This window comes from Heptranchias perlo, chromosome 2 (genome assembly GCF_035084215.1).
Source record: "Heptranchias perlo isolate sHepPer1 chromosome 2, sHepPer1.hap1, whole genome shotgun sequence".
Classification (NCBI taxonomy): Eukaryota; Metazoa; Chordata; class Chondrichthyes; order Hexanchiformes; family Hexanchidae; genus Heptranchias; species Heptranchias perlo.
This window is the reverse complement of record NC_090326.1, coordinates 129,190,312-129,216,828: the sequence shown is the minus strand read 5'-3', so window position 1 is coordinate 129,216,828 and position 26,517 is coordinate 129,190,312. Positions and strand designations below refer to the sequence as shown.

At 44.0% G+C, this 26,517-nt stretch overlaps 1 protein-coding gene across 1 annotated transcript in view; it reads right to left on the bottom strand.

The window, feature by feature from the left end:
• The window catches only part of armc3 (armadillo repeat containing 3), a 138,394-nt gene that overhangs the window by 43,952 nt on the left and 67,925 nt on the right, over window positions 1–26,517 (bottom strand). Inside the window, exons 11-15 of the mRNA XM_068007120.1 lie at window positions 23,801–24,050; window positions 20,555–20,691; window positions 18,242–18,410; window positions 13,705–13,805; window positions 9,353–9,460 (exon numbers count right to left, since the gene is read on the bottom strand). Of these exons, the coding sequence (XP_067863221.1) occupies window positions 9,353–9,460; window positions 13,705–13,805; window positions 18,242–18,410; window positions 20,555–20,691; window positions 23,801–24,050 (765 nt within the window). The remainder of the gene's footprint in view (window positions 1–9,352; window positions 9,461–13,704; window positions 13,806–18,241; window positions 18,411–20,554; window positions 20,692–23,800; window positions 24,051–26,517) is intronic.

The window sequence follows — 26,517 nt, the reverse complement described above, 5'->3', positions numbered from 1 at the left end:
AGTGCTAACAAGCGGCACTTACTCACCAATAACCTGCTCACCGATGCTCAGTTTGGGTTCCGCCAGGACCACTCAGCTCCAGACCTCATTACAGCCTTGATCCAAACGTGGACAGAAGAGCTGAATTCCAGAGGTGAGGTGAGAGTGACTGCCCTTGACATCAAGGCAGCATTTGACCGAGTGTGGCACCAAGGAGCTCTAGTGAAATTGAAGTCAGTGGGAATCAGGGGGAAAACTCTCCAGTGGCTGGAGTCATACCGAGCACAAAGGAAGATGGTAGTGGTTGTTGGAGGCCAATCATCTCAGCCCCAGGACATTGCTGCAGGAGTTCCTCAGGGCAGTGTCTTAGGCCCAACCATCTTCAGCTGCTTTATCAATGACCTTCCCTCCATCATAAGGTCAGAAATGGGGATGTTCGCTGATGATTGCACAGTGTTCAGTTGCATTTGCAACCCCTCAAATAATGAAGCAGTCCAAGCCCACATGCAGCAAGACCTGGACAACATCCAGGCTCGGGCTCATAAGTGGCAAGTAACATTCGCGCCAGACAAGTGCCAGGCAATGACCATCTCCAACAAGAGAGAGTCTAACCACCTCCCCTTGACATTCAAAGGCATTACCATCGCCGAATCCCCCACCATCAACATCCTGGAGGGTCACCATTGACCAGAAACTTAACTGGACCGGCCATATAAATACTGTGGCTGCAAGAGCAGGTCAGAGGCTGGGTATTCTGCGGCGAGTGACTCACCTCCTGACTCCCCAAAGCCTTTCCACCATCTACAAGGCACAAGTCAGGAGTGTGATGGGATACTCTCCACTTGCTTGGATGAGTGCAGCTCCAACAACACTCAAGAAGCTCAACACCATCCAGGACAAAGCAGCCTGCTTGATTGGCACCCCATCCAGCACCCTAAACATTCACTCCCTTCACCACCGGCGCACAGTGGCTGGAGTGTGTACCATCCACAGGATGCACTGCAGCAACTTGCCAAAGCTTCTTCGACAGCACCTCCCAAACCCGCGACCTCTACCACCTAGAAGGACAAGGGCAGCAGGCACATGGGAACAACACCACCTGCACGTTCCCCTCCAAGTCACACACCATCCCGACTTGGAAATATATCGCCGTTCCTTCATCGTCGCTGGGTCAAAATCCTGGAACTCCCTTTCTAACAGCACTGTGGGAGAACCATCACCACACGGACTGCAGCGATTCAAGAAGGCGGCTCACCACCACCTTCTCAAGGGCAATTAGGGATGGGCAATAAATGCCGGCCTCGCCAGTGACGCCCACATCCCATGAACGAATAAAAAAAAACACTATCCATCATCTCCCAAAAAGAAGGAAGTGTTGTCAGCCTGCTTGTTCAACATCCAGTATTGGATGAGACAAAACTTTCCCCAGTTAAACATTGGGAGGACCAAGGCCATTGTCATCAGCCCCACAACAAACTCCATTCCCTAGCCACCGATTCCATTCCCCTCCTTGGCCATCGTCTCAGGCTGAACTAGACTGTTCGTAATCTCAGCATCCTATTTGACCATGAGCTCAGATACCGACCCATTTTCCCCATAACCCCCAACCAAAATGCAGCTTACAACCAATGGTAGTTCCCTTGCCCACCACACCATGCCACACTAACCATCATCTCCCAAACAGAAAGAAAGAAGTGTTGTCCGTCTGCTTGTCCACAAGGGCAGCGTACTTCTACCTCAGTAATGTCACCCGTCTCTGCCCCGCCTCAGCTCATCTGCTGCTGAAACCCTCATCTGTACTTTTGTTACCTCCAGATTCAACTATTCCAACTTCCCATCTTCCACTGTCTATAAACTTAAATTCATCCAAAACTCTGCTGCCCATATTCTTACTCGCACCAAGTCTTATTCACCCATTACCCTCGCTCCCGGTCCACCAACGCCTCGATTTTAAAATTCTTAACCTCATGTTCAAATCCCTCCATGGTCTCACCCCTCCCTATCTGTGTAACCTCCTTCAGCCCTACAACCCTCTGAGAACTATGCGTTCTTCCAACTCTGGCCTCTTGTGCATCCCCCACTTCCTTCGCCCCATTATTGGTGGTCGTGCCTTCAGCTGTCTAGGCCCCAAGCTCTGAAATTCCCTGCCTAAACCTCTCCATGTCTCCTCCTTTAGGACACTTCTTAAAACCTACCTCTTTGACTAAGATTTTAGTCATCTGTCCTAATATCTCCTTCTTTGGCTTGGTGTCAATGTTTGTCTGATTACGCTCCTGTGAAATGTCTTGGGACATTTTACTATGTTAAAGGTGCTTTTTAAATGCAAGTTGTTGTAGAGAACAGTGAAAAAAGCAGTAGAGAACAGAGAGAGATGAAAAGAGAGTTAGAGAGAGAAGACAAAGGAGAAATAAAAGCAGAAGCGGAGAGCTAGAGAATGACAGCAAAACGAAGATATCTGTGACAGGAAAGAGATTGATTGGTTATAAATGAATATCATTTAAAGAGAAGATAAAAAGAATACTTTTTCAACAAAGTGTTTCCTCTTCTCAGTTTTCAAAAACAATGAAATGTTTCCTAGGTATTAGGAGACATCCTGTTTTGTTGTGTATTTTTGACATTGTGGAGACCGTAGGGCCAATATTCTAATAGTCTGGGCTCTAGTCCTGCCCCTGGAAGTGGGGAAGAAAAGTTTTCAACTGTTCCTTGGCCCAACATACCTGTAAAGGAGAAAGGAGAATTACATGCAAGGCAAATGAGGCCAAGAATGCCCCCGCTCACACACCCCATCTCATTTGAACGACTGTCTTAGCCTGCACTGGTTACAGCTGCAAGCAGTCTGCCCCTCTTAGGGGGAAATCCCGATGCACAGTAAAGGCAGTGGACAGCCAGCATCACAATTTTCTGTCCCTATTTTCTATACTTAGCACCCAGGGTAAGCATTCCATGGGTGCCACTCACAGAAAAGTTGGCCTTCTTTTGTTTTGAGGTATCTGCTGAAGTTACTTCAAATGACAGGTCTGAATAATGGTACCTAACTTCCAATTGAGTGTCTTAATTTAACCACTAGTGGTAATTTAAGGAACATTTGGTGCAAGTTTCTTTCATTATACTTTAGCTATAATTATATCTAAAGGTTTTCATACATGCCAACCGTTAAAACTTGGAAAAGCTGACAAGCAGCTTTAAAAAAGCTGACAGGGAACAACATACAACTGAAAACTAACCCTGAATAAAGGCCTAATACCATGACACTAATTTACAACAACTGAATATGTTAAAATCCTTTTCTTGCATTGGATTTCACGATTTTTATTGGTGTTTTTGGATCACATTTTGTTTGAGAAAACTGAAACCCAGTGACCTCACATGTTATATACAAAAAGCATGATTCATAATTGGTAGCTTTTCCTACCTGTCTATATTTGAGTGAATTAGCACAGATAATGGATAGTTGTAATTTGAGTGAATCAGAAAAGCATGATGGATGATTCTCAATACCCTGGATACATTTAAATTGTTACAAACATATTTAATGTGTGCTGTATGAAAAAAAATAGATTCTAGTACCTTAATTTTTTTTCTTTTTGTAATTTAATAATCAGGCTTTTTGATTATCATTTAAAAATGTTCTTTCTGAGTATCTTTTTCTCCCTCCTCCTTTACCTGGGCCTGTAATTTTCATTGTCTTTTTTGTCCCCTGTGGTCTTCCTGAAGTATGCACCACCTGCAGCAGACAGCAATGGCAGGCAACCTGTACCAAGGCATTTGCCACTGGAACTCTGAATCATCTGTCAGAATAATGCAAGACAGGCACAAGAATAACTGTCCTTGTGGAGAGGTGCCTGATACCTCCCCATAGCAATACAGATGCAATCGGGAACTCTGTGGTGAGAGAAATTTCTCATGTTTTCTCAGCTTTCTGAGCCACATATAAAGTGTGGCTGAGAAGGTAGGCAAATTACTCTTAGGTGGAATTCACTACCAGGGTTAGTGATTGAGGCAGAAACTATGTCAACATTTAAGATTAGATTGAATAAGTGCATGAAGGAAAATGGGATAAAAGGGATAAGGGAACAGGATAGGTAAATGTGATTGGGACTACTTGCTTGCATGGAGAGTAAACGTCAACACGAACGGGTTGGGTTAAGTGGCCTGTTTCTGTGTTGTACCTTCTATGTAAGTAGTCGCAATGGGAGTGCAGTGGGACATGAACTTGTCACAACTTAAGGTGATACTATGCCCCACATTCCATTGGTTGTATTATAGGGGAGTACTTGAAGTACACAAAAGTGCAATTTATTCAGTGGTGAATTTAGAAATTTATGCAGCGGGAAATGAACTCTGATGATGTAAATTCTTTTCCTTGGGAGGTCTGGAAGCATGCCCCCTCCAGCAAGGTACTGATTTTTAAAACTTTTGGTGCTTTTTGCAGCATTTTCAAGTGTATTGTGATTCAGCATTAAGGAGAGGAAGACTGAGATAGAGCTCAGCGACATGAAGAGAGACCGAGAGAGCAGTCCACCTCTGGTGCGAGTTTCAGTACACGTGAGTTATAAGTGAGTTTCAGCACATAAGCAAAGCCTGAAGGAAGATGACAGCTCGGTCATGTCCTCGCAGCCCGGCATACTGAGGATCTGCAAATCCTTTTATGCCGAACTGTACGATGCAAAGCCTACAGACAGCACAGCCTCCCAATCCTTCTTGTCGCCTATCACGGAGGTTCTAAACGACAGCAAGCGGGAGAGTCTGGATCACCCGCTAACTCTGGACGAACTGACAAAGGCTGTCCGTTCCTTCGAAAAGAATAGGACTCCCGGAAGCGACGGCTTACCAGTGGAGTTGTACTCGGCTCTGTGGGACTGGATAGGCCCAGACCTGCTGGAATTGTACGGGGGTATGCTTCTGGCAGGCAGCATGTCAGTCTCCATGAGGAAAGGCATCATCACCCTCATCTACAAGCGGAAGGGGGAAGAGGAAAGAGGGAAGAAATCAAAAATTGGTGACCTATCTCACTACTTAACGTGGACTACAAAATTCTGTCCAAGGTCATCGCCAATCGGGTCAAGTCAGCCCTGGAGGTGGTGATCCACCCCGATCAGACCTGCGCTGTACCCGGCAGGAAGATCTCTGATAGCCTGGCGCTACTCAGGGATACGATCGCCTACGTACAGAACAGGGGGGTGAACACCTGCCTGATCAGCCTGGACCAGGAGAAGGCCTTTGACAGAATATCCCACACGTACACGATGGACATGCTCTCCAAATTGGGGTTTGGGGAAGGAATCCACAATTGGATCCAACTGCTCTACACAAACATCAGTAGCGCCGTTTCAATCAACGGGTGGGAATCAGAAAGCTTTCCGGTCAAATCTGGAGTCAGGCAGGGCTGTCCTCTCTCCTCCTTCTTGCTCGTGTGCTGCATCGAACCCTTTGCCGAGTCCATCAGGAGGGATGCGGGCATAAGAGGGGTGACGATCCCAGGCAGCGGAGGCACTCAGGTCAAGGCCTCCCTGTACATGGACGATGTTACCGACTTTTGCTCGTATCAGCTGTCAGTCCTCAGATTGATGAGCATCTGCGACCAGTTCGAACTGGCCTCAGGGGCCAGGATAAATCGTATCAAGAGTGAGGCCATGTTCTTTGGGAACTGGACCGACCAATCCTTTGTCCCCTTCACAGTCAGGTCAGATTACCTGAAGGTGCTAGGGATCTGGTTCAGGGGGGCCGGGGCATGCACTAAGAACTGGAAGGAGCGTATTTCTAAGGTGAAGCAGAAACTGGGACTGTGGGATCGACGATCCCTCTCGATCGTGGGCAAAAACCTGGTCATTAGGTGCAAGGTGCTCTCGGTGTTGCTGTACGTGGCGCAGGTCTGGCACATACCTCGCTCCTGCACCGCGACAGTCACCCGAGCCATCTTCCACTTTATCTGGAGATCAAAAATGGACTGTGTCCGCAGGGACACGATGTACAAATCTCCGGAGAAAGGGGGGAAAGAGGTGCCCAACGTGGCCCTCATCCTGATGGCCACTTTCGTGTGCGGCTGCATCAAGCTTTGCGTGGACCCTTGGTACGCAAACACAAAGTGTCATTACGTGCTGAAGTTCTACCTATCCCTGGTGTTGCGAAGGATGGGCCTGGCCATGCTGCCACGGAACGCTCCATCCAGTTGGACCGTTCCACCCCACCTGTCCTTCGTCGAAAAGTTTATGCAAAAAAGCACCTTTGACCACAAGGCAACCAGTAAGTGGTCCGCACGTAACGTCCTCGAGACCCTGCGGGAAAAGGAGATGATGGATCCTGTCGGTTGGTTCCCCGAACAGACTGTCAATGTCATTTGGCAGAACATCTCATCGCCGGAGCTTTCAAACAAGCACCAAGACATAGCTTGGCTGGTGGTGAGAAGGGCCCTTCCCATCAGATCATTCATGCACTCCCGGACTCTCAGCGCCACCGCCACTGTCCCCGAGGAGGCTGCGGGGAAGGCGAGACTGTCACCCATCTCCTTCTGGAATGTGCCTTTGCAAGGAAGGTCTGGAGAGAGATGCAGTGGTATCTGTCCAGGTTCGTCCCGAGCAGTTCCTTAACACAGGACTCTGTGCTCTACAGGACTCTCTGTTCCCGGGGACGCACACCGAGATGGACATCAACTGCTGCTGGAAGACCATCAACTTGGTGAAAGACGCCCTTTGATCTGCCCGAAACTTGCTGGTCTTCCAGTGCAAGGAGCTGTCCTCAACCGAATGTTGCAGACTGGCATATTCCAAGGTCCAGGTCTACATGCTCAGGGACGTACTAAGGCTGGGTGTGGCCGCCGCAAAGGCTCTGTGGGGAAAGGCAACCATTTAGAGCCTTCCCGCCATTGTATACCGAGGGGCTGCAATCAGGGAAACCCCCCCCCCCACCCCCGGGCAGAATGTAAAATTCAAATTGATGTAATGTACCTGTAATGAATCTGTAATCAATAATCTGCATTGAGTGTAATGCAATGAGTGTCATGAACTGTAATTATGTACAATGTGTTCATTGAACTGCACTTGATGTAACCTGCAAATTGTATAATCTGTATTGTATAGGTTTGGAATGTGATATGACAACTGTATTGTATGTATGGTTGCAAATTTTATGAATAAAGTATATTTTATGAAAAAAAGAAGGGGCGAGTCACTATGCTTTATAAGTGACTGCAACCAGAGCTAGAAAAGCAGATTTAGAAGTAGTTGCATGATTGCACCAACCAAATGCAGGAAGTTGGCAACAATATTTGGTTTTTGACAGTAGACAAGGAAACAGGAAGATGTTTAAAACGACACAGAATATTTCCATTAAATACCTGTCAAAAGTTGAGAACCCTACTGCATTATGCCGACACTAAGTTGGAGGTCTCTCTGCAAAGCATTACGGAATTGCTGTTTTGGATGTTGAACAAAACAAGCGGTAACTGCACCATACTTATTTCAGTCGGTTATTAAATTTAAACCTCCATAATCTTACCAAAAATAGAAATAAGTTTTAGTTTGTTTCTCATAGGTTGTCTGGTCATTTTCTGATTGTTCTCCCTACCAGTCTTTGCCTATTAGGGTTGACAAATAACCCGTTACCAGTGATCCCAAGATTAGAAGAATTTAGGGCTAGTAGCGTAATTAGCTATGTTCTAAACATGTACAAGATAAAGCCTGGCTTGTCAGTGTCCCTCCAGATTACAGCTGCTGGGTTGGCATTGACGTTAACAAATTTGAGAGCGCACACTTGGCAATGTTTCCAAATATTGTTTGTGCGGAAGACCCCGGAGACCAATGACTATTGTGCATGCGCAGCAGAGGTGACGCATAATGGATTAAGAGGCATTTTAAGGCTGATTTACATAAGAACATAAGAAATAGGAGTAGGAGTAGGCCAAACGGCCCCTCGAACCTGCTCCGCCATTCAATCAGATCATGGCTGATCGTCAACCTCAACTCCACTTTCCTGCCCGATCCCCATATCCCTTGATTCCTCTAGAGTCCAAAAATCTATCCATCTCAGCCTTGAATATATTCAATGACTCAGCATCCACAGCCCTCTGTGGTAGAGAATTCCAAAGATTCACAACCCTCTGCGTGAAGAAATTCCTCCTCATTTCAGTGAGATCACCTCCCATTCTTCTAAACTCCAGAGAGTATAGGCCCATTCAACTCAACTTTAAAACGTCGTTGAATGAGTGAGTTTTTGAGCCCAGAGCAAAGAAGCAGAAATGCCAAAAATACGTACTGTCTGCACGAATCACGGTCAGTTGGCAACTATGCATTTGTACATTGTTATCAAGGCTTCTAGATTTTGGTTTCAACTGGAAACAGATGATAAATCAACAACAGGTGAAAACTATCAAGTTACCTTTTCCAAAGCAAACACCAGCTTAAGCGGACTACAAAAAAATAACCTTTTCAAATTAACTTCCATCTACACTGAAAGATTTCCAACGTCTGGCACATTTGCATGCTCACTGGTGTGTCACCTACGCATTTAACTAACAGTCTCACACTCAGCCTATAGCCTTGCATTTAGCTTTGTATGCACAAGAAGGTAGACAAGATTGTTTTCAATCATAATATGGAAGATGAAGATTGTGAAGGACTACACATTTTGGAATCATGGTTTCTAAGTTTAGTTGTTTTGCCTGGGAGGATAGCAAATTGAATTTTCAATCACTTCACTATGCAGACTCACCACAAAAAGCACTGCAGTACCCAGTAAATTTTCTCTATTTAAAATGATCACTTGTTTTAAAAGATGTAATAATGTTGCACGTTAGTGCACTTTAGCCAGAATTAAACGATAATGTTTATTTGAATAATACTGTTGGCCCAATAGGTGCATCCTTTTCTGAGAAAAGGCTGTTAGTTGCTAAAATTCTGCCTAAATCAATTATTCATACTTGTCAACGTTCATGCAGGAAACCCAGGAGTCAATTAACGCCTCACAATGCATTGTGCATTTGCTGTTCTGGGCTTGTGCTGAAACATCGCGCGTACACAGAAATGACAGCTCGCAAAGTGTGGGCAAATTTTAAAGTGCCTAGAACAAGCATCAGTAGCAACAAGAACAACAACTTGCATTTACAGAGCATTTTTAACGCAGAAAAACATCCCAAGGCGCTTCACAGAGGTGTAATCAGACAAAAAAAGCGCCTTGCGAGTAGTGTGGACAAAGCCGGACAAAGCCAAACAAAGCTTGCTCAGAAAATGCAAGATTGGCAGTTATGGATTTTTAAAGCTAGGATCTCAGGTTATCACCGCAAAATGTTGATTTAAGTTATAGTTTCACAACCATTCATCTGAAGATAATGAATTTAAAATCTGTAGAAAAGCAACAGATAAAGAGAAGCCAGACAGACCTAGATGGTTTATCTTTGTTGTTCATTCTGCTAGAAACTAAGCGACTACCGCTAGCTAACGGAAACTCAGCGAGTTTGTCTTCAATTGATATTCCTGTCATCTGGAGTCTGAAAAATAAGATATTAAATTCAGTAATTTTCATTTACATGGGAGGAAAAGGAAAGAAGCAGCAATTATTATAATATTCTGTTCAAAAATTGTTAGAATTTTGAGGAAAGCTATTTAAAACACAGGACAAAGTTTCATATCCTGCAAGTTTTCTAGCAATCAAAAAGATTTTCGTTTCTTAGGTATAACAACCAAAGCATTAAAAAGCGTATGTTATAATTATTTTTCATTTGAAGAAAACATTCGCAGGAGAATCAAAGAGTGCATGTGTCTTTGGATAGGGGAGTACTTTCAGCATAATGCATTCTAGCTATCTATAAAGTGTCAGAAAATGAAGAGATACAGAGGCTGAAATTCTGCTGTTAAGTCCAGCTTGAGTGCATCAAATTGGGCCAGGTCCAGATACATCAGGAGCCTCTGCCCATCCCAAACAAGGATACTGGCATCAGGGGAGGGCATACCCAGGCGAGGAGTTTCCTCATCCCGGCCTGGCGGAACATCGGCAGACCAGTATAATGAGCGAATGCATACACTGTGGCCTGCCAACTGGCAGATTTGGGACCCACTTGGCAATCCAGGCATGGGACTTGGCCTAGACCCTTGAAGATTATTAGCTTTTTTAAGCTCTATGTGGCCCACTGGAGCAGGCATCTGGTGCTACTATTTTGTGGATTCCCGTGTCTGGCAGATGCATAAGCTGTATCCCAAGTAGTGTGGGCATTCAGCTGTATTTATATCTGGTGCCCTCCCACTGATGACAGATACATTGACAGGGTTAGCACCAGAGATCATGGGCAGTAGCATCCTGGCATGTCAGGTCCACAGATTCTCATCCCACTTTTAACTTTTTAGAATTAGTTTTGCCTCCTATTTTCAGGACTCCTCAGTCCTGCAAGCCACATCAACGATGCAAGTTTTTAGTGGATCCAGGGACTAACCTGTAAATTGTCATGTTGCACCAGATGGGATGCTGATCTGCAGACATTTAAGGGCCAATTTAAACTCAAGGCATGAATGGGGCGAGCAGAACAAGTAGGAAGCCCCCATGATGTTGTGGGTGTGATGCTCAGGTGATTTTAACTGACAGGCTGCCATCCCAATCACATTGGAAATCGGGCAGCCCAACCACATGCCACGCGCAATTTCCGGCGTGACTCCTGAGCCTATTTAAGCGAGGTTGCTTCTTTTATAAAGTGCAGTTACTTCCACTACTTGTATTTTTCATTAAAGAACACCGGAAGATATCCTGTCTACTGAGATGAGTAGAACCACACTTTCTTCACGCTTCCCTGGAGGTCCTAGTGGACAATGTCAGGGTAAGGAGGGAGGTACTCTCCCCCACCAGCTGCAGGAGCATCCCCTAGGCCACCATGAAGCAGATCTGGAAGTCAGTGCTGCTGGATCACCCCCAGGTCCCAATGCAGAAAGAGGTTCAATGACCTCACAAGAGCAGCAAAGGTGAGTACAACTCTTAACTTCTCTCAACAGCACCTGCTCCCCACTCCCCTTTCACCCACTCCCTTACCACATTCAATAATTCCCTCCCCTCCATCACACCCTTAAACATCCAATTACAAGGGCGCACTGCAACACCTCTCTTTCTCATTCCAAACACACTCAATTCTTCCTTTGCTCTCTTCTCACCACACACTAACACCATTCTCTTCTCACATACTACCATTTGCACAATCACCAACTCCTCCCAGCATTCCTTCCTCACTTCACATTACACACACTTGCCTTTACATTCATCACTTCACAATCCTCATATCATCTTGCTTTTTCTCCACCTCACACCACATGCCCTACACATTTCCACTTGCTTTTTAAAGTGCCATTCACTAACTCACGCCCTCTTTATCTGCAGGACAAAACAGCACATAATGTAAGGGAGAGGACTGGGGTGGAGTCACCAACATCATTACCCTCACCCAAGCAGAGCAAGATGCCTTGAAGATCAGTGGCCCAGGCAAAGCCATCAGTACCGGGGAAGGAGTGGCTGGCAGCTTACTTCAGCAGGGTGTCTACATATTACGTGTAACCCTTCATTCACCTCAGAAAATATACAGTAAACTTTAAAACTTTAAGCTGCATTCTCAAGACTGTCAAATGCAAATGTCCAGCTTCAATCTGCTGTCCTAACTCTTGTCCTTTTTCTCTTTCTTCTAAGTCGTGGAGGGAGACAATCCTCTGGAGGATGCTCCGTCAGCCGCTCCATCCCTCCCAAGCACCAGCTCAGACACTGGCACTCTGCGTGGGTTAGTTGGTGAGGCAGAGGGTTCTGTACATGGTGAAACTCAGCACCAGTGAGCAGCAGCAGATACTGCTGGCAGGGACAGCCCAGGTAACAGTTCGCCGTAGGGAAAGGTCCTCTCCCAGCTCTACTAAGGGGAACATGGATGAGGGGATAGCCTTGAAAAGAAAACTGCTAGCCTCACACAGGCAGTTTTACGAGGTGTCGGAAGGCTGTGCCAAGGTATTTCAGCACAATGGCTGAGCGGGTGGAGGATTCCACTTCCAGCCAGTGTGGTGTTACCTCGCATGGCATCAGCACTCTGCAGTCTACCTGGAGAGTGTGGTCACCTCCAGCCAGGCCCTCACAACATGAGTCCATGTTTGCATGCTTTGCAGCTTTGATGGAAGCTCAAACGGCTGCCATGCAAGCTCTGGGCTCCACCTTGGAGAGACAAGTTGGTAGACCACATGGATAGACAGCTCCATTGTCAGGAAGTCATCGATATTGAAGTTATCTCAATAGTTTCAATGTTCTTTGATGAAGGGGGTCGTGAAAGATGTAACAAGGACTGTTCAGCCTCTGTCCTATTGACTGTTGAGGTCAATGGGGAATATGATGCTCAGCCCTGGTGAACAGGGCATCGGTGACCTGCTTATTGCAGCTGTGTACTGGACACTGGGAGATGTGGCTGATGTCCCCTGTAACAGACTGAAAGTGGCAAAGAAATTAAAGCCTGCAGTGACAATGATAGCCACTGGCAAAGCATGCCCCTCTGGTCCAGCAGGCAGCAGGTCCTGTTGCAGCACGTTGCGAAGGTCTGGAGAAGCGCAGCCTCCTAAGGCACTGCTCTTCAGATAAGTCCAAGAACCTAACTCTTGGCTGCACATTCTGTGTGCTAAGTATGGACTGCTACGAGCAGACCTTTCACCTGTTGTCTTCTGGTGAGCACAGCTGCTGGTTGCTGAGGTTGCTGCTGCTCCTCTTCTGTCAAGTATTCCTCCATCTATAGCTGAATGCCCCTTTATATGCAGCTTCAGTGGCTCTGAGACACCAATCCCATTAGGTTTTACTGGTGCGCCTGGCACTTGGCGTCACTTCTGCAAATTTTAGTTAAAATGGCGTCAGGGTTCTAATTTTTTTTATTCATTCATGGGATGTGGGCATTGCTGGCAAGGCCAGTATTTATTACCCATCCCTAATTGCCCTTGAGAAGGTGGTGGTGAGCCACCTTCTTGAACCGCTGCAGTCCGTGTGGTGAAGTTTCTCCCATAATGCTGTTAGGTAGGGAGTTCCAGGATTTTGACCCAGCAGCTATGAAGGAATGGCGATATATTTCCAAGTCAGGATGGTGTGTGACTTGGAGGGGAATGTGCTGGCGGTGGTGTTCCCTTGTGCCTGTTGCCCTTGTCCTTCTGGGTGGTAGAGGTCGTGGGTTTGGGAGGTGCTGTCGAAGAAGCCTTGGCGAGTTGCTGCAGTGCATCTTGTAGATGGTACACACTGCAGCCACGGCGCGCGGGTGGTGAAGGGATTGAAAGTTTAGAGTGGTGGATGGGGTGCCAATCAGGCGGGCTGCTTTGTCCTGGATGGTGTCGAGCTTCTTGAGTGTTGTTGCAGCTGCACTCATCCAGGCAAGTGGAAAGTATTCTATCACACTCCTGACTTGTGCCTTGTAGATGGTGCAAAGGCTTTGTGGAGTCAGGAGGTGAGTCACTCACCGCAGTATGAATTGTGTCATAGGAGCCTTTAGACTAAGATTCTTCACAAATGGGATCTATGATAGAACTTCCCATTCATGATATCACTGCAGTGAAGTTTAATGTTATATATGAGGGGGGGATTTGCACACTGACTGTTTACTCACCAGCAATTCATGTGAACGCTAAAAAAATGTAAAACTTAGACCACCCATCTTGGTTTCCAACTGACCCCTTTTAAGATTCTAAATATTAAGCACAATCTTGTTCTTTTCAAATCGAATTGGAAGTACTAAAATGAAATGTAACTTACCCATCTGTTCTTTTTGCATTAATTAGCAGTATTGGCCGGTGCTGGTTCAACTCCTGATTATTGAGTTCTTCGAGAGTCAAGACCTTCATGCCTGGTTTAACCTATAAGCATAAACTCTACAGTTAACTTGTTCTCTGTGAGCAGTTGTACTGCAACTTCTGTTCTTTTTTACTGCCCTTAAAAAATGTCCCAGCAAATTGACTTGAAGATCCTCAACCTTGTTTTCAAATCTCTCCACAGCCTCTCCACACCCTCTTTGGGAAACCTTCTCTAGCCATAGATCCCAGGCTAAACCATTATTCTGGATTTCTGGTTGTTCCTGTCTTCTCTCTTCCACCATCAGAGGCTGATCCTTAAGCCATTATGGCCTTTGTCCTCTGGAACTTTCTTCCTAAACCACTTTGTCATCTTAAGTCTTTCCCTTTCTTCAAAAGCTCTAACCATGCCTTCAAAGTCCCTCACCTATTTACTTCCTGCTTAATCCAGCTCTCCCCTCCCATATTCTAAAGCACTATGACATTTTCTTTTTATGTGAGGAGCACTATATAAGACCAAGTTGTTCTTGCTTAAAATGCTGTGCACACTATTCTGCTATACATAGAGGCATCATAATTAATACTGATGAATTGTACTAACATTGGTGTACACCCCAATATATGCAAAGAACACTCTTTGAATTGCATTATATTAGTGAAGTCTTCCAAATGCACACCTTAGACATTGGTGCAAATACAAATAATTTCTTTGTTGCAATTGGCATGAATAGATTAAATGGAGCAAAACACACTGTTCTGGTTACACATGTACAAGATACTGCTTGTAGGGCTTTGACATTCAAAGATACATCCACGGTGTCTTATTCTGGATTGGGAACCACCTCACAGAACTGGACGCTGGTCCCAGAATGCACAGATTATCTGTTACAGGATTTGAAAGAGCTTGGAATGACAATACCCCAAAGTGGAGGAGGATTGTTGGTTTTACATTAGTATAGTGAACAGATTGATGGAGAACCAATCTGCTCAACTATCTGTGTCCACCCAATTGCATAATAGTGTGTTACTATGTTAGTTTGCAGTTGGTTATTCACAGATTGCACATTGGCATGGACATTATCACCTGCATGATGCATTAGTTGCATACCCTCAAGCAGGCTCTGGGAGGGTGGCTGAGTTGTGGAAGGGCCAGAGGTTTCTGATGGCTAACATGTTGCAAACCTTTTGGTTTGTACAGTATATCCCAGTAGCATAAGCACCTCACTTTCATCAGAAGAGTACAATTAATCAGTCATGGTAGCAATGCTTAAGGTCAGGGGATGCATCTCAGTCACCGTCAGAAAGGGCAGTCTTCAGAGGTCCATGTCACCTGCTGCCAATCCTGTGTTGCAAAGGGGTGCAAATCTCTGTTCAGATCCATTAGAACAGGGGATGCTGAAATATGCTACGGGCATTAAAAGATCATTCAGTTCCATGGTGCACTTTACATGGTACCTAAGTGGTGTGGAATGCATGATGTAAATGTCCACTAATATAGGCCAACTGGCTAGAAGCATGGAGTAAGGGCTCTCACAGATGAATGCTGATATCATGCAAATTGCAATCTCAATCTCTGAGGGCATAACTACAATGTACGCAAGTACGTACAGCCACTCTGCGTGCTTTGGGTGTCTGAGTACAGGAAGCTGCCAAGACCAACTTTCAACACTTTGGGGAAAAGTGTGGAGAGCTTTAGAAAAGGAATGCAAAGGTCCTTTCTGATACAGATCCAACCGCTGTCTGAGGCCCTGTCCTCTGGTTTGCAGTACAGTGCCTGCACCATATTCAAAATGACTTGGACTCAGAAATTGGAGGTATGGTGTCGAAATTTGCAGAGGATACCAACTTGGGGGTTAGAGCTAAAAATGTGGAGGACTGCACCAAAATGCAGGAAGACATAAACAGGCTTGCAGAGTCGGTGGATAAATGGCAAATGAAAATCAAATATAGTGAAGTGTGAGGTGGTTCATTTTGGTAGGATGAATAAAGAGGCCACTTATTCCTTGGAAGGTATAAAACTAAATGGAGTAGAGGAGTGAGAGGTCTGTGAATACAGATACATAAATCACTAAAAGTAGCAACACAAGTTGATAAGGCCATAAAGAGCAAAAACAAAGTATTGGAGTTCATTTCTAGAAGAATAGAATACAAAGCAGGGAGGTAATGTTAAATCTATATATAATCTTGGTTAGACCACACTTGGCGTACTGTGCGCTGCTCTTGTTTCCAGACGGCAAGGTTATTAAAGCACCGGAGAAAGTGCAGGAAAGATTTACAAGGATGTTACCAGAATTGAGAGGATGCAACTAACAGGAAAGATTGTGCAGGCAGGAGTTCTTTTATCTGGAAAAGCAAGGACTAAGGGGAGATTTAATAGAGGTCTTTAAAACTATGAATGGGTTCAATAGGGTGGACGTGGAGCAACTGTTTCCACTTGTGGGTGAGTCCAGAACAAGGGGGCATAAATATAAAATATCCAGTAACGGATCAAATAAATAATTTAGGACGAATTTCTTTACACAGAAAATGATGAGAATGTGGAACTTGCTGCCATGTGGAGTGGTTGAAGCAGATAGCACTGCTACATTTAAGGGGAGGCTTGATGCATAGATGAGGAAGAAAGGGATAGAGTGATACGGGGTCAGGGTGTGAAGAGGTCATTAGAGTGGGGGGAGACATGCGCGGAGTATAAACACCAGCAAAGACCAGTTGTGTTGAATGGCCAGTTTCTGTGCTGTAGATTCTGTGCAAGACTCTTGTGCAATTACAGAGTTATAAATGAGTGTCCAGAAAAATGGAAGCAACAAAATCTCTAGCTAGATCTGGCACTTGTGCAGGGCTTTTAGGGCTGTTTCCGTATAGAGTCATGTCCTGCATGCTGATGTCGATTAATTGTGATAATATAAAACATGCAGCACAAGTTTACTATCTTGCACACCTTCTTTGTGATGTGCCCCTCAAGTAAGCCATGCAATGGAATAATTGATTCAAGACTCCAAAACAGTGCTCAGTGAGCACACTGGTTTCAGTGTGGGCCTCAATGTAGCATGGCTCAACCCAGCTGGTTATTGCTGTAAAAGACAACATCAGGCAATCAGAATCCACTAGTAGCCATCCATTCAGCTAATCGTCTCCATGAAACTGTCCTTGAATATTGGACTGCTGTAGGGTGCAGGAGTCATGGCACCTCACATTAATATGGAGGATATTCAAGATAGTATCACAAACTATCTGCATATTAACTGAGTGATAGTCTTTTATATTTCCATAGGGCTGGGCATGGCTTGATGGAGTCCAAATATATATGGAATCAATTATGTGTTTGGGAAGGTGGCAGTATCAAAGAAGCCTTACTGCCAGGTTGTGTTCTGCTGTAGTTTGGTGCTAAAGTGCATACATTGGCTGTGCTATCGCAGAGTTTCTGTGGTGCTCTGGTTTGGTTGCTGCATCAAATAATGGCTCAATCTCATGACAACCCAACACTAAAGTGACCCTAAAGCTTAAATATTCAGGGCTGTGGTCATTGTAGGAGCAACAGGCAGACATTGGCTGTGCTATCACAGAGTTTCTGTGGTGCTCTGGTTTGGTTGCTGCATCAAATAATGGCTCAATCTCATGACAACCCAACACTAAAGTGACCCTAAAGCTTAAATATTCAGGGCTGTGGTCATTGTAGGAGCAACAGGCAGACATTGGCTGTGCTATCACAGAGTTTCTGTGGTGCTCTGGTTTGGTTGCTGCATCAAATAATGGCTCAATCTCATGACAACCAAACACTAAAGTGACCCTAAAGCTTAAATATTCAGGGCTGTGGTCATTGTAGGAGCAACAGGCAGAGCAATGCTCACTGTAGATCGTTCCTCCAACTCTGATCGCATGAAGTGGCACAACTCAGTAACCACCTTCCTGGATAACTACAGGCACTGATAGAGTGTTCTGCGGTTAGATCTAGGAAATTGGTCCTGAGGTGTTAAGACACCTGTGGGTGACTGATGGCAGGGATTGTCAGTGTTCTTTACAGTTTGTGCTTCCTTTCAGCTGTCCGCTTTCTGCATCTATGCACTAAATACAAGCATTGGCAATGCTGCTCATTCCGTAAACCTTGCAGCATTACTGCAATTATGTTATTTTGAGTCCAGTTAAATAAAGGGAGGGTAGGCAATCACTGGATCATGTTAATACAGATCAGGAGATCGGTATTAGCATGAACCAGTTGGCAGAAATAACAGGATAACAGTTAATATTTAAATAGCTTTAACAACAGTTCTGCAGCAAAAAGTCATGCTAAAGACTTATCTCCAATTTCAAGCCGGAGAACTCAGATTCCGACATGCAGCTGCAGTTGCTGCTGCCAATTTACATTTCACTGTTTTCTACTAGGTTTACCTATCAACTAGCCTGAAGCCATAACAGAGAACCGGGCCCTGGGTCACCTATTTTTCATTGAATTAGTTGTTTATTAACTCAGTGAGATAGATTTTTAAAAATAATAGATACTTCACCTGACCAGGATCATAGAAACTATCTGTGATGATGTTGTTGGATGACAAGTAGCCAGTCAGAGTATATTTGAGAGCTGCGTTATGGTCAAGCAGTCTGCTTACAGCTGCCTCACTAAAGTTGTTCCGGCGACCAGAGGACAGGTTTATTTCTTGCAGGATGTCCAAAGCTCTGTCGAGTAAAATGAAATATAAAAAGAGATTACCCACTCAGAAAGCAAACTGGAAGACTGGGTAACACATAGGATAACTTTCATAAAGATTCACCTATTGAACCCAGACTTTCATCCAAAAATAAAAATAATTGAAAACAGTTTGAGAAGCCTCTTGGATGGATGTTAAGGGTTCCAAGTAAAATAAACTTGGGAAGTCTAAACCAAGTTCATAGATGATGTGAGTTCTTTCTTCAACCTCAACAAATTCTATAGCAGCTCATGAGACTCACTCAAAGGCTAAATAGTAATGTTGGAAATGAAAGTCACGCTAATGCATTAAGAATGCTCTTAGTGGAATCTAGGCACATTGAGGGCAATTAGAGTTCTGCATTGTATCTGACCACGGGATTACTGGATGCTCTCATTCCCCAGCATTGGTGTCAATAAGCACAAACATTTAAAAAAATAAATGTATAAAGTAAACTGCACACATTAAGATAAGTTAATCCACTAATAAGCCTGATAATGCAGATGTTCTGGTTCTCAAAAGCCTATTTGAGGAACTAGCTGTTTCCTTAAATCATCTATTTCAACTACTCCCTGCCAATATTGTCCATCCAAGTGGAAAGCAGAACACATTGTACCTAATAAGGAGGAATTCAAGTCACATCACTTAACTACAGACCAGTATCCCCACTGACAACTGTATGAAAGTTCATGGAAACCACAGTGAATAAAAAAATGTGATTTCTGCTGCTTTCCATTTGGATGAAACATCACTGGTTGACAGAAAAATAGGTGAGCCATGTAACTATCTTCCCCCATCCTTGCAGCCTTTCTGAGAGTTGTGCAATTTGGAGCTGATGTTGGACTTGCCTCTCTAGTGAGTTGAAGATAGGGTCTTTTCATACTGGATGTAGTGATAGCTTTTTAGCAGTTGCACTTTTTAACTAATAGTGTAGCACATCCTCCCTTAAGCTGATGGCAATGCTTAGCTCCTTAAATAGGACATGGCACTCTGTGGCACAATATCTTGGCATGAACTCAGATGAAGTCTGTACCATTTGACCAGGATGTAACATTTGCCTGCTCCAAACTATTCTACTTGGCTCAATCAGACATCCAAACTTTATGCTCCAAGATACCAAAAAAAGGCTGTCTAAATGCAGACTAAGTGGTATCAGACATGCCACTGGTGCATTGTTAAGCATTTCCAGATGATCAAGGGATCATCTAGTATTGGACCTAATTAAACATGACTTGGACAGCAAACCAGCTAGGTAAGGACATATGCTTCCTTCCCCTTAGGAGGATGAAAAATCAAAGGGAGATTCACACTTAAGTACTCCAGTGTGGTCCTAGCAGCAAGTTACATTACAGCATGGGCAAAGGCCTGAGAGCAGGCAGACCACCAATTTTCTTAGTGAAATGGCCTATGGAAACCAAAAGAAAGGGAAAGAAAATAAATTACAAATGGGTAAAATTATTTTAAAAAATTATGCCATCAGTTTTTAAATCGGCTCACTTACATTTTATTATTTTATGCAATATAAATTTACAATTGATTTAAGTTGAATTTATGATAGGCTGATATGAGTACATCTCAGTCAATACTATAATAAATAGAATGTGGTAATTACAATATAATCTGTACTGCATTAGTGGTGACTGCTCCTTGTCGAGATTGATCACAAATTCTTACTACCTGTATATGTTTCCATTAAAATAAATGAAACTGAAACTGTTATATAGCACTTACTAAAGAATAATAGAACACAGGCATTACGAAAACACAGGAATGTTTATTCCACCTGTATAAAGTGATTATTTTTAATGACTAACAGATGCATTAAAATGTAATTACTGCATGCACTGGGCAGAAGTCATTTCGAAATGGCCCATAAAAGGCCATTAAAATGCTGCTTCCTGGGGAGAAAAACTTGCGTAAATGCCTACGAGATTATGAAGGAGCCGGAACGATAAAAGCTATCTAAAGGGCATTTATAATCTAAAACATCTTCTAAGCAGTGGTGTGCACTATACTTGACTTGTTATGACAAATCACTTCAAAGCATCATGGAATTGGAAAGGATGTTGTATTAATTTTTGTTTCCTGACACTTAGCAACCAATTATAGCTGCTTATTGTTCTCCATACTTACCCCAGTTTACAGAGTTCGGTTGTTGTGGGCTCATCTTTTCCACAGACAAGTACTGCCCAGCATGCATTGCGCCTCACTTCATCATTATTAGAATGCAGCAGTTTAACAAGTGGCACCAATCCACCAGCATTTCTCAGCTGTGAAAACAGGCTCAGTTAGAAATGAGTCTTATTTGTATCCAACAGCCAGTTTTTACACAGATAAAAATGAGTAAAAAAATCCCACAGAGTCAGAAAACAACTATCATCTGTTGACTTTCAGTAGGAACATATGGCTCAAGTCATCTGATATTCAAAAGATATTTGACATCTACCTTTTTCAGTCCCGAATCTGAGACAATTTCTAACTCTTGTGACAAATAGCTTTACATATTTATTTCATCTCCAAAGCACTTTCCTCATGGCTCCAAGAGCTACTTTCAAAGTTAGTTTTTGTCACAAATCACAGACTTAGCTGTAAGCGCTAATAATGTGATTCTGGCAAATTGAAGCACACATTGACCTGGCTGTCTAACATTTTCAGGAGTCGGTTCATTTAAATAATTAATATAAGCACCAAGCACAGCATTGGCCTTGCACTGGCAGCTAGCCTAATGGGGGAGTGTGGAAAATCTGGCTAGCAGCTCAAATTTAAAGAAAATTGGCTGCATTTTGGGTCAAATATTCTTTTAGCCTTTATAAAGGCTCAAAATGGATTTTAAATATATTTCAGCCTTTGCCAAGGCCATGGCAGGAGAAAGTGAAATGAAAGGAAACCCAGTGTGGAGGCAAGAAATGAGGTCTATAGGCAAGTGATGGGCCAGTGCATCTTCTAACCCCCTTTCTGACAACTAGCAAAATGGATGTACTGCAGGTACAAGGAGTGTTGTGCTGTTTGGTACTCCAAGCCACCTTCCTCAGAGGACAGCATGACACCATGCGTGTAAGGAGGTGGCAGCTAGGCTCAACAGTCTATAAAGAACCTGGTTACCATCTACAGTGCTCTGCACTCTTGGGAACCCTCCCACCTGGGAAAAGTTCCATGGCCTGTCTTCTTACTGGAAGGGCACGGAGGGGGGGGGGGCGGTTGGAGGGGGAGGGAGGTTCCCTAATGTTAAATATCTTACCCCCTTCGAGGAGAAGGCCATGGAGCTCACGAGGCAGCGCTCAACTCTCGCTGTGGGAGATGGCAAGATCAGCGGCATCTTGCCTGTGTCAGGTTATTGACTGAGCACCTACACTGTCGTTGCTGGCATTCCTCTGAAGCATCACACAACACAACCTTGGATGACAGAATGGGACCCCAGGAATTTCAAGGCCTTAGAACATAACTAAATCAACAGAGGTCACTGATGCACATTTTCATGGAAAAACGGACAGAAACATAAATTTGAATATCCAAAACACTGGTAAAAATCCTAGAATACCCCCTCCCATTTAATAAAAACACAATTTGACTTATTCAATCACTGTAAATTAGTGGCCTTCATAATAATACATTACATGGCACAACATCTCGGTTCCTGCGATTCATTGAATACATTCAAGGCTGAGTTAGACAAATTTTTGATCAGCAAGGGAGTTAAAGAATATGGGGAAAGAGCGGGAAAGTGGAGTTGAGGTAAAAATCAGATCAGCCATGATCTCATTAAATGGCGGAGCAGGCTCGAGGGGCCGAATGGCCTACTCCTGCTCCTATCTCTTATGCATGATAAACTTCCTGTCACACTTTTTGATTTACTTCCTCTTTGGTATCACAATTTTTGATTTGCTCAAGTTTCACATTCAACAAATCACAACTCAGTAGCTAAATGCAACAACTATCTACCAATAAAACAGATCACAATCTGAACCAATCAACTCACTATTTCTTTTAAACGCCTTTCAGTTGGAACCAATCAAAACTCAGTAACCAAGACTGAACAAAATCTACCAATAAAAGAGACAGAAGCTGAACCAATCAGAATACTTTTTGAAAATTCTGCATCCACCATTTTCCCCTCAGGCAACCAACAATTTATTATGCACTTCCAGGGAAGCACATGAAAAATTTGCAAAAAATATACTATCTTATCCATAAAGTTGCCCAACTCCAGAAATATATCCTGTTAAGTTTTGGCCCAGAGCCTAATCTCAGTCAGGTTTCTGGCCCACAGTGAATTACCATGCAATGGCACTGGCCCACACTGATCTGTGTCTGTCCATTCCAACCTCAATACACTCTTTGCCCTAAATTTGCTTAAATGCATTTACTAAGTGTATACATTACTGTTTCTGGATCTGCAAATGTCTCTACTCCTTCTTTAAGCATATCTGTGCTCATGGCCCAAGCTCCAGGAATGCCATTCCTGGCCTCAGTCCTAAAAAAAGTCTCCACCCATCTTAGGTGTCAAGTGGACCTCTGTTTCAGTTTCAATCCTAGATATGTCTATGCTCCCTACTTCAGCCCAAAGAACACCTGTGCTCCTGGCGTCAGCTCCAGGAATGCCTTTTCTCCTAGCCCTGGTCCTTGAAATGTTTCTGTTTCCTCATCCACCTATCCCACCCAGAAATGCCTGCACTCCTAGTCTCAGCCTGAGAAAGGCCTCAACTTGCCTCAGATCCCAGTTGGCTTTGTTCTAGCCTTGGCCCCACAAATGTCTGCATTTCTTGCCTTGGCCCCTGAAATGCATACATTTATGGCTTCAACCCCAGCAATGAGTCCACTCTCTGCCTTGCTTCGGGAACATCTCTGCTCCTGGCCTCAACCTCAGGAACACATCAGCTAACAGCCTCAATCCTGCAAACACCTCTACTACCTATCTCAGATTCAGATACATTTGTGGCCTAAGGCATAGGAATTCTTCCAACCCTGGCTTCAACACTAAGAAGATCTTTGTCCACCTTAGTCTTCAGGAAGGTCAGCTGCAACCCAAAGAATGCCTCAATCCCAGCCATGATCTTAGGAACGCCGGTGCTCTGGGCACCATCTCCTGTCTTGCCCCAAGAACATTATGTATCCATGGTGGCTCTCCCTTCAGATTTTTCTGTCTATAAGAAGAAATACTTTGCCTCCATTTTCTATCCCGAGAGCCATATAATATTGAGAATCATAGGCACAGACCGCATCCTACTATACAATGATGCAGTGTTGGATACCCTGATATATTTGGAATTCTTCTCAAGTTGTGCAGGATTTTACAAGTCATGCTTTTATATTTATAATTATAATTAACATTCTGAATGTTATCACTATTTAGTGTTTTCGCAGCTTTGAACTAATTCCTACCTCTGTTCTTCCATTTGCATCACAAGCTAATGAAGCCACAACTAGTGCAGCCTTGCTCTGCACCACAGTGTTGCTAGACTTCAGTGGTTCCACGATGGTAGTCATAGCTCCATAACTCTGAATACTGGCGCGTAAAGGTTCCTGTAGGGCTAGGTTAGTGAGAACAGTAGCAACATTGGCAACAATGCCATCTCTTGAATCAGTCAGCAGTTTCACCAATGACTCCACACCTTCAGCTTCAAACACAGCACTGTTACAAATGAAATAAATATTAGGTACAAGTTTTTCTTCTTAAACTTGGTCAGAATTAAAAAGGTACATCTTGGGGGAAAAGTTTACCTCCAGATGTATCTCAAGTAGGTATTTATTTAGATATTTCATTATTTGAAAATAATCACATTTATAGGGTTCCTCTGTGAGCTGTGCAGGTCTTCCATTGGCACAGTAAAACATTCTGTTTCCTATCCCCAATGTCGATGTATTTTGTCTCTCATCTTTTCTTCTATGTTTTATGGAAGAAACACACACTTAATCTCCTTCAGTTGACATCACTGGAGCATGCTTTGCTGGAGAAATACTAACAGGGCTCCTTGATGAACCCTGTAAATAAAATCATTTTCAAAACAAACTTAAAAAATAACTAACTACCTTGGAAACATCTATGGAGTAAAAGTTTACTACTTGTAAGAAAGGTCAGGGTTGAGAAACAGTCACTTGGCTCAAGGAAGTTCATCTCTCCCATGTACTTACCCTTGGATCTCCCTTCATCTTTAAATAAATTCTCTGTTACTTTTCATGTTGTGATTGTAATCAAAAACAACCTGCATTTATATAGCGCCTTTAACATGGGGAAACGTCCCAAAATGCTTCATAGGAGTGTAAAGAGACAAAAAATAGACACCAAATCAAACAAGGATAAATTTGGATGGGTGACTAAAGGCTTGGTCAGAGATAGATTTTAAGGGGGCTCTTAAAGGAGGAGAGAGAGGTGGAGAGGTTTAGGGAGGGAATTACAGAGCTTAGGGCCGAGATGGCTGAATGCACACCTGCCAATGGTGGGGAGAAGTGAGTAGGGCATGCCTAAGAGGTCAGAGTTGGAAGAACACAGAGTTCTTAGAGGTTGTAGGGCTGGAGGAGGTTGCAGAGATAGGGAGTGGCAAGGCCATGGAGGGATTTGAACATGAGGATGAGAATTTTAAATTAGAGGCGTTGGTGGACTGGGAACCAATGTAGGTCAGTGGGCACAGGGTTGATGGGTGAGTGGGACTTGGTGTGAGTTAGATTGCAGACAGTAGAGTTTTGGATGAGCTCAAGTTTATGGAGGGTGGAGGATGGGACGTCAGCCAGGACAGGATCAGAAGAGTCGAGTTTGGGGGTGACTAAAGCATGGATGAGGGTTTCAGCAGCAGATGGGCTGAAGCAGGGGTGGATATGGGTGATGTTATGGAGGTGAAAGTAGTCAGTCTTTCAGATAGATGGAGAGGATATGTGATAGGAAGTTCGTCTCAGGGTCAAATAGGATGCCGCAGTTGAGAACAGTCTGGTTCAGCCTGAGACAGTTGCAGGGAGCAGAATGGAATCAGTGAAGAGGGAATGGAGTTTGGCGGGGGCTGAAGACAATGACTTTGGTCTTCCCAATGTTGAATTGGGGGAAATTGCAGCTCATCCAGAACTGGATGTTGGACAAGCAGGCTGACAATACAGAGGCAGTGAAGGGGTCGAGAGAGGTGGTGGTGAAGTAGAGTTGCACATCATCAGCGTACATGTTCATGTCTATGGAAGATGTTGCTGAGGGGCAGCATGTAAATGAGAAATAGGAGGAGGCGAAGGATAGATGCTTGGGTGAAAGTTCAAGATCGGGAAGAAAAGCCATCGCAGGAGATTCACTGGCTATGGCTAGATAGATAATAGTGGAACCAGGTGAGGGCAGTTCCACTCAGCTGAACAATGGAGCAGAGGTATTGGAGGAGGATGGCATGGTCGACAGTGTCAAAGGCCGCTGAGAGGTCGAAAAGAATGAGGGGGTAGTGCAGTAGGGCCACAGTTACAGAGGATGTGACCTCTCAGTCATTTGATTACCCTTTGATTATGGTCATTTCAGTGCTGTGGCAAACCTGATTGGAGAGGTTCAAACATAGATTGTAGGAACAATGAGCACGAATTTGGGAAGCGAAAACACATTCAAAGACTTTGGAGAGGAAAGGGAGGTTGGAGATCGGGTGGTAGTTTGCAAGGACAGAGGGGTTAAGGGTAAGTTTTTTGAAGAGGGAGAGATTACGGCAGATTTTAAAGGGAGGGGGAGGGTACCCAAGGAGAGGGAACTATTTACAATGTTAATAAGCATGGGGATCAGGAAGGGAAGTTGGGTGGTCAGTTTAGTGGGATTAAGGCCAAGAGAGCAGGAGATGGGACAAGATGAGCTCAGAGGGGGCATGAGGGGAGATGGAAGAGAAACTAGAGAAAGATGTGGGTTCAGGGCTAGGGAGGGAGGTAGAAGAGGCAGCTGTACTAATGGACTTAATCTTAGTAATAAAGAATTCCATGAGCTCTTTGCATTTGTTGGAAAAGTACAGCCTATCTAATGTCTGACCAATCTAGTTGATTTTTTTGAGGTCACTAATAAGGTAGACAAGGAAGTATCTATGAATGTTATCTGTATGGATTCCCAGAAGGCATTCGATAAGGTTCCGCATAAAAGATTATTGGCAAATATGAGA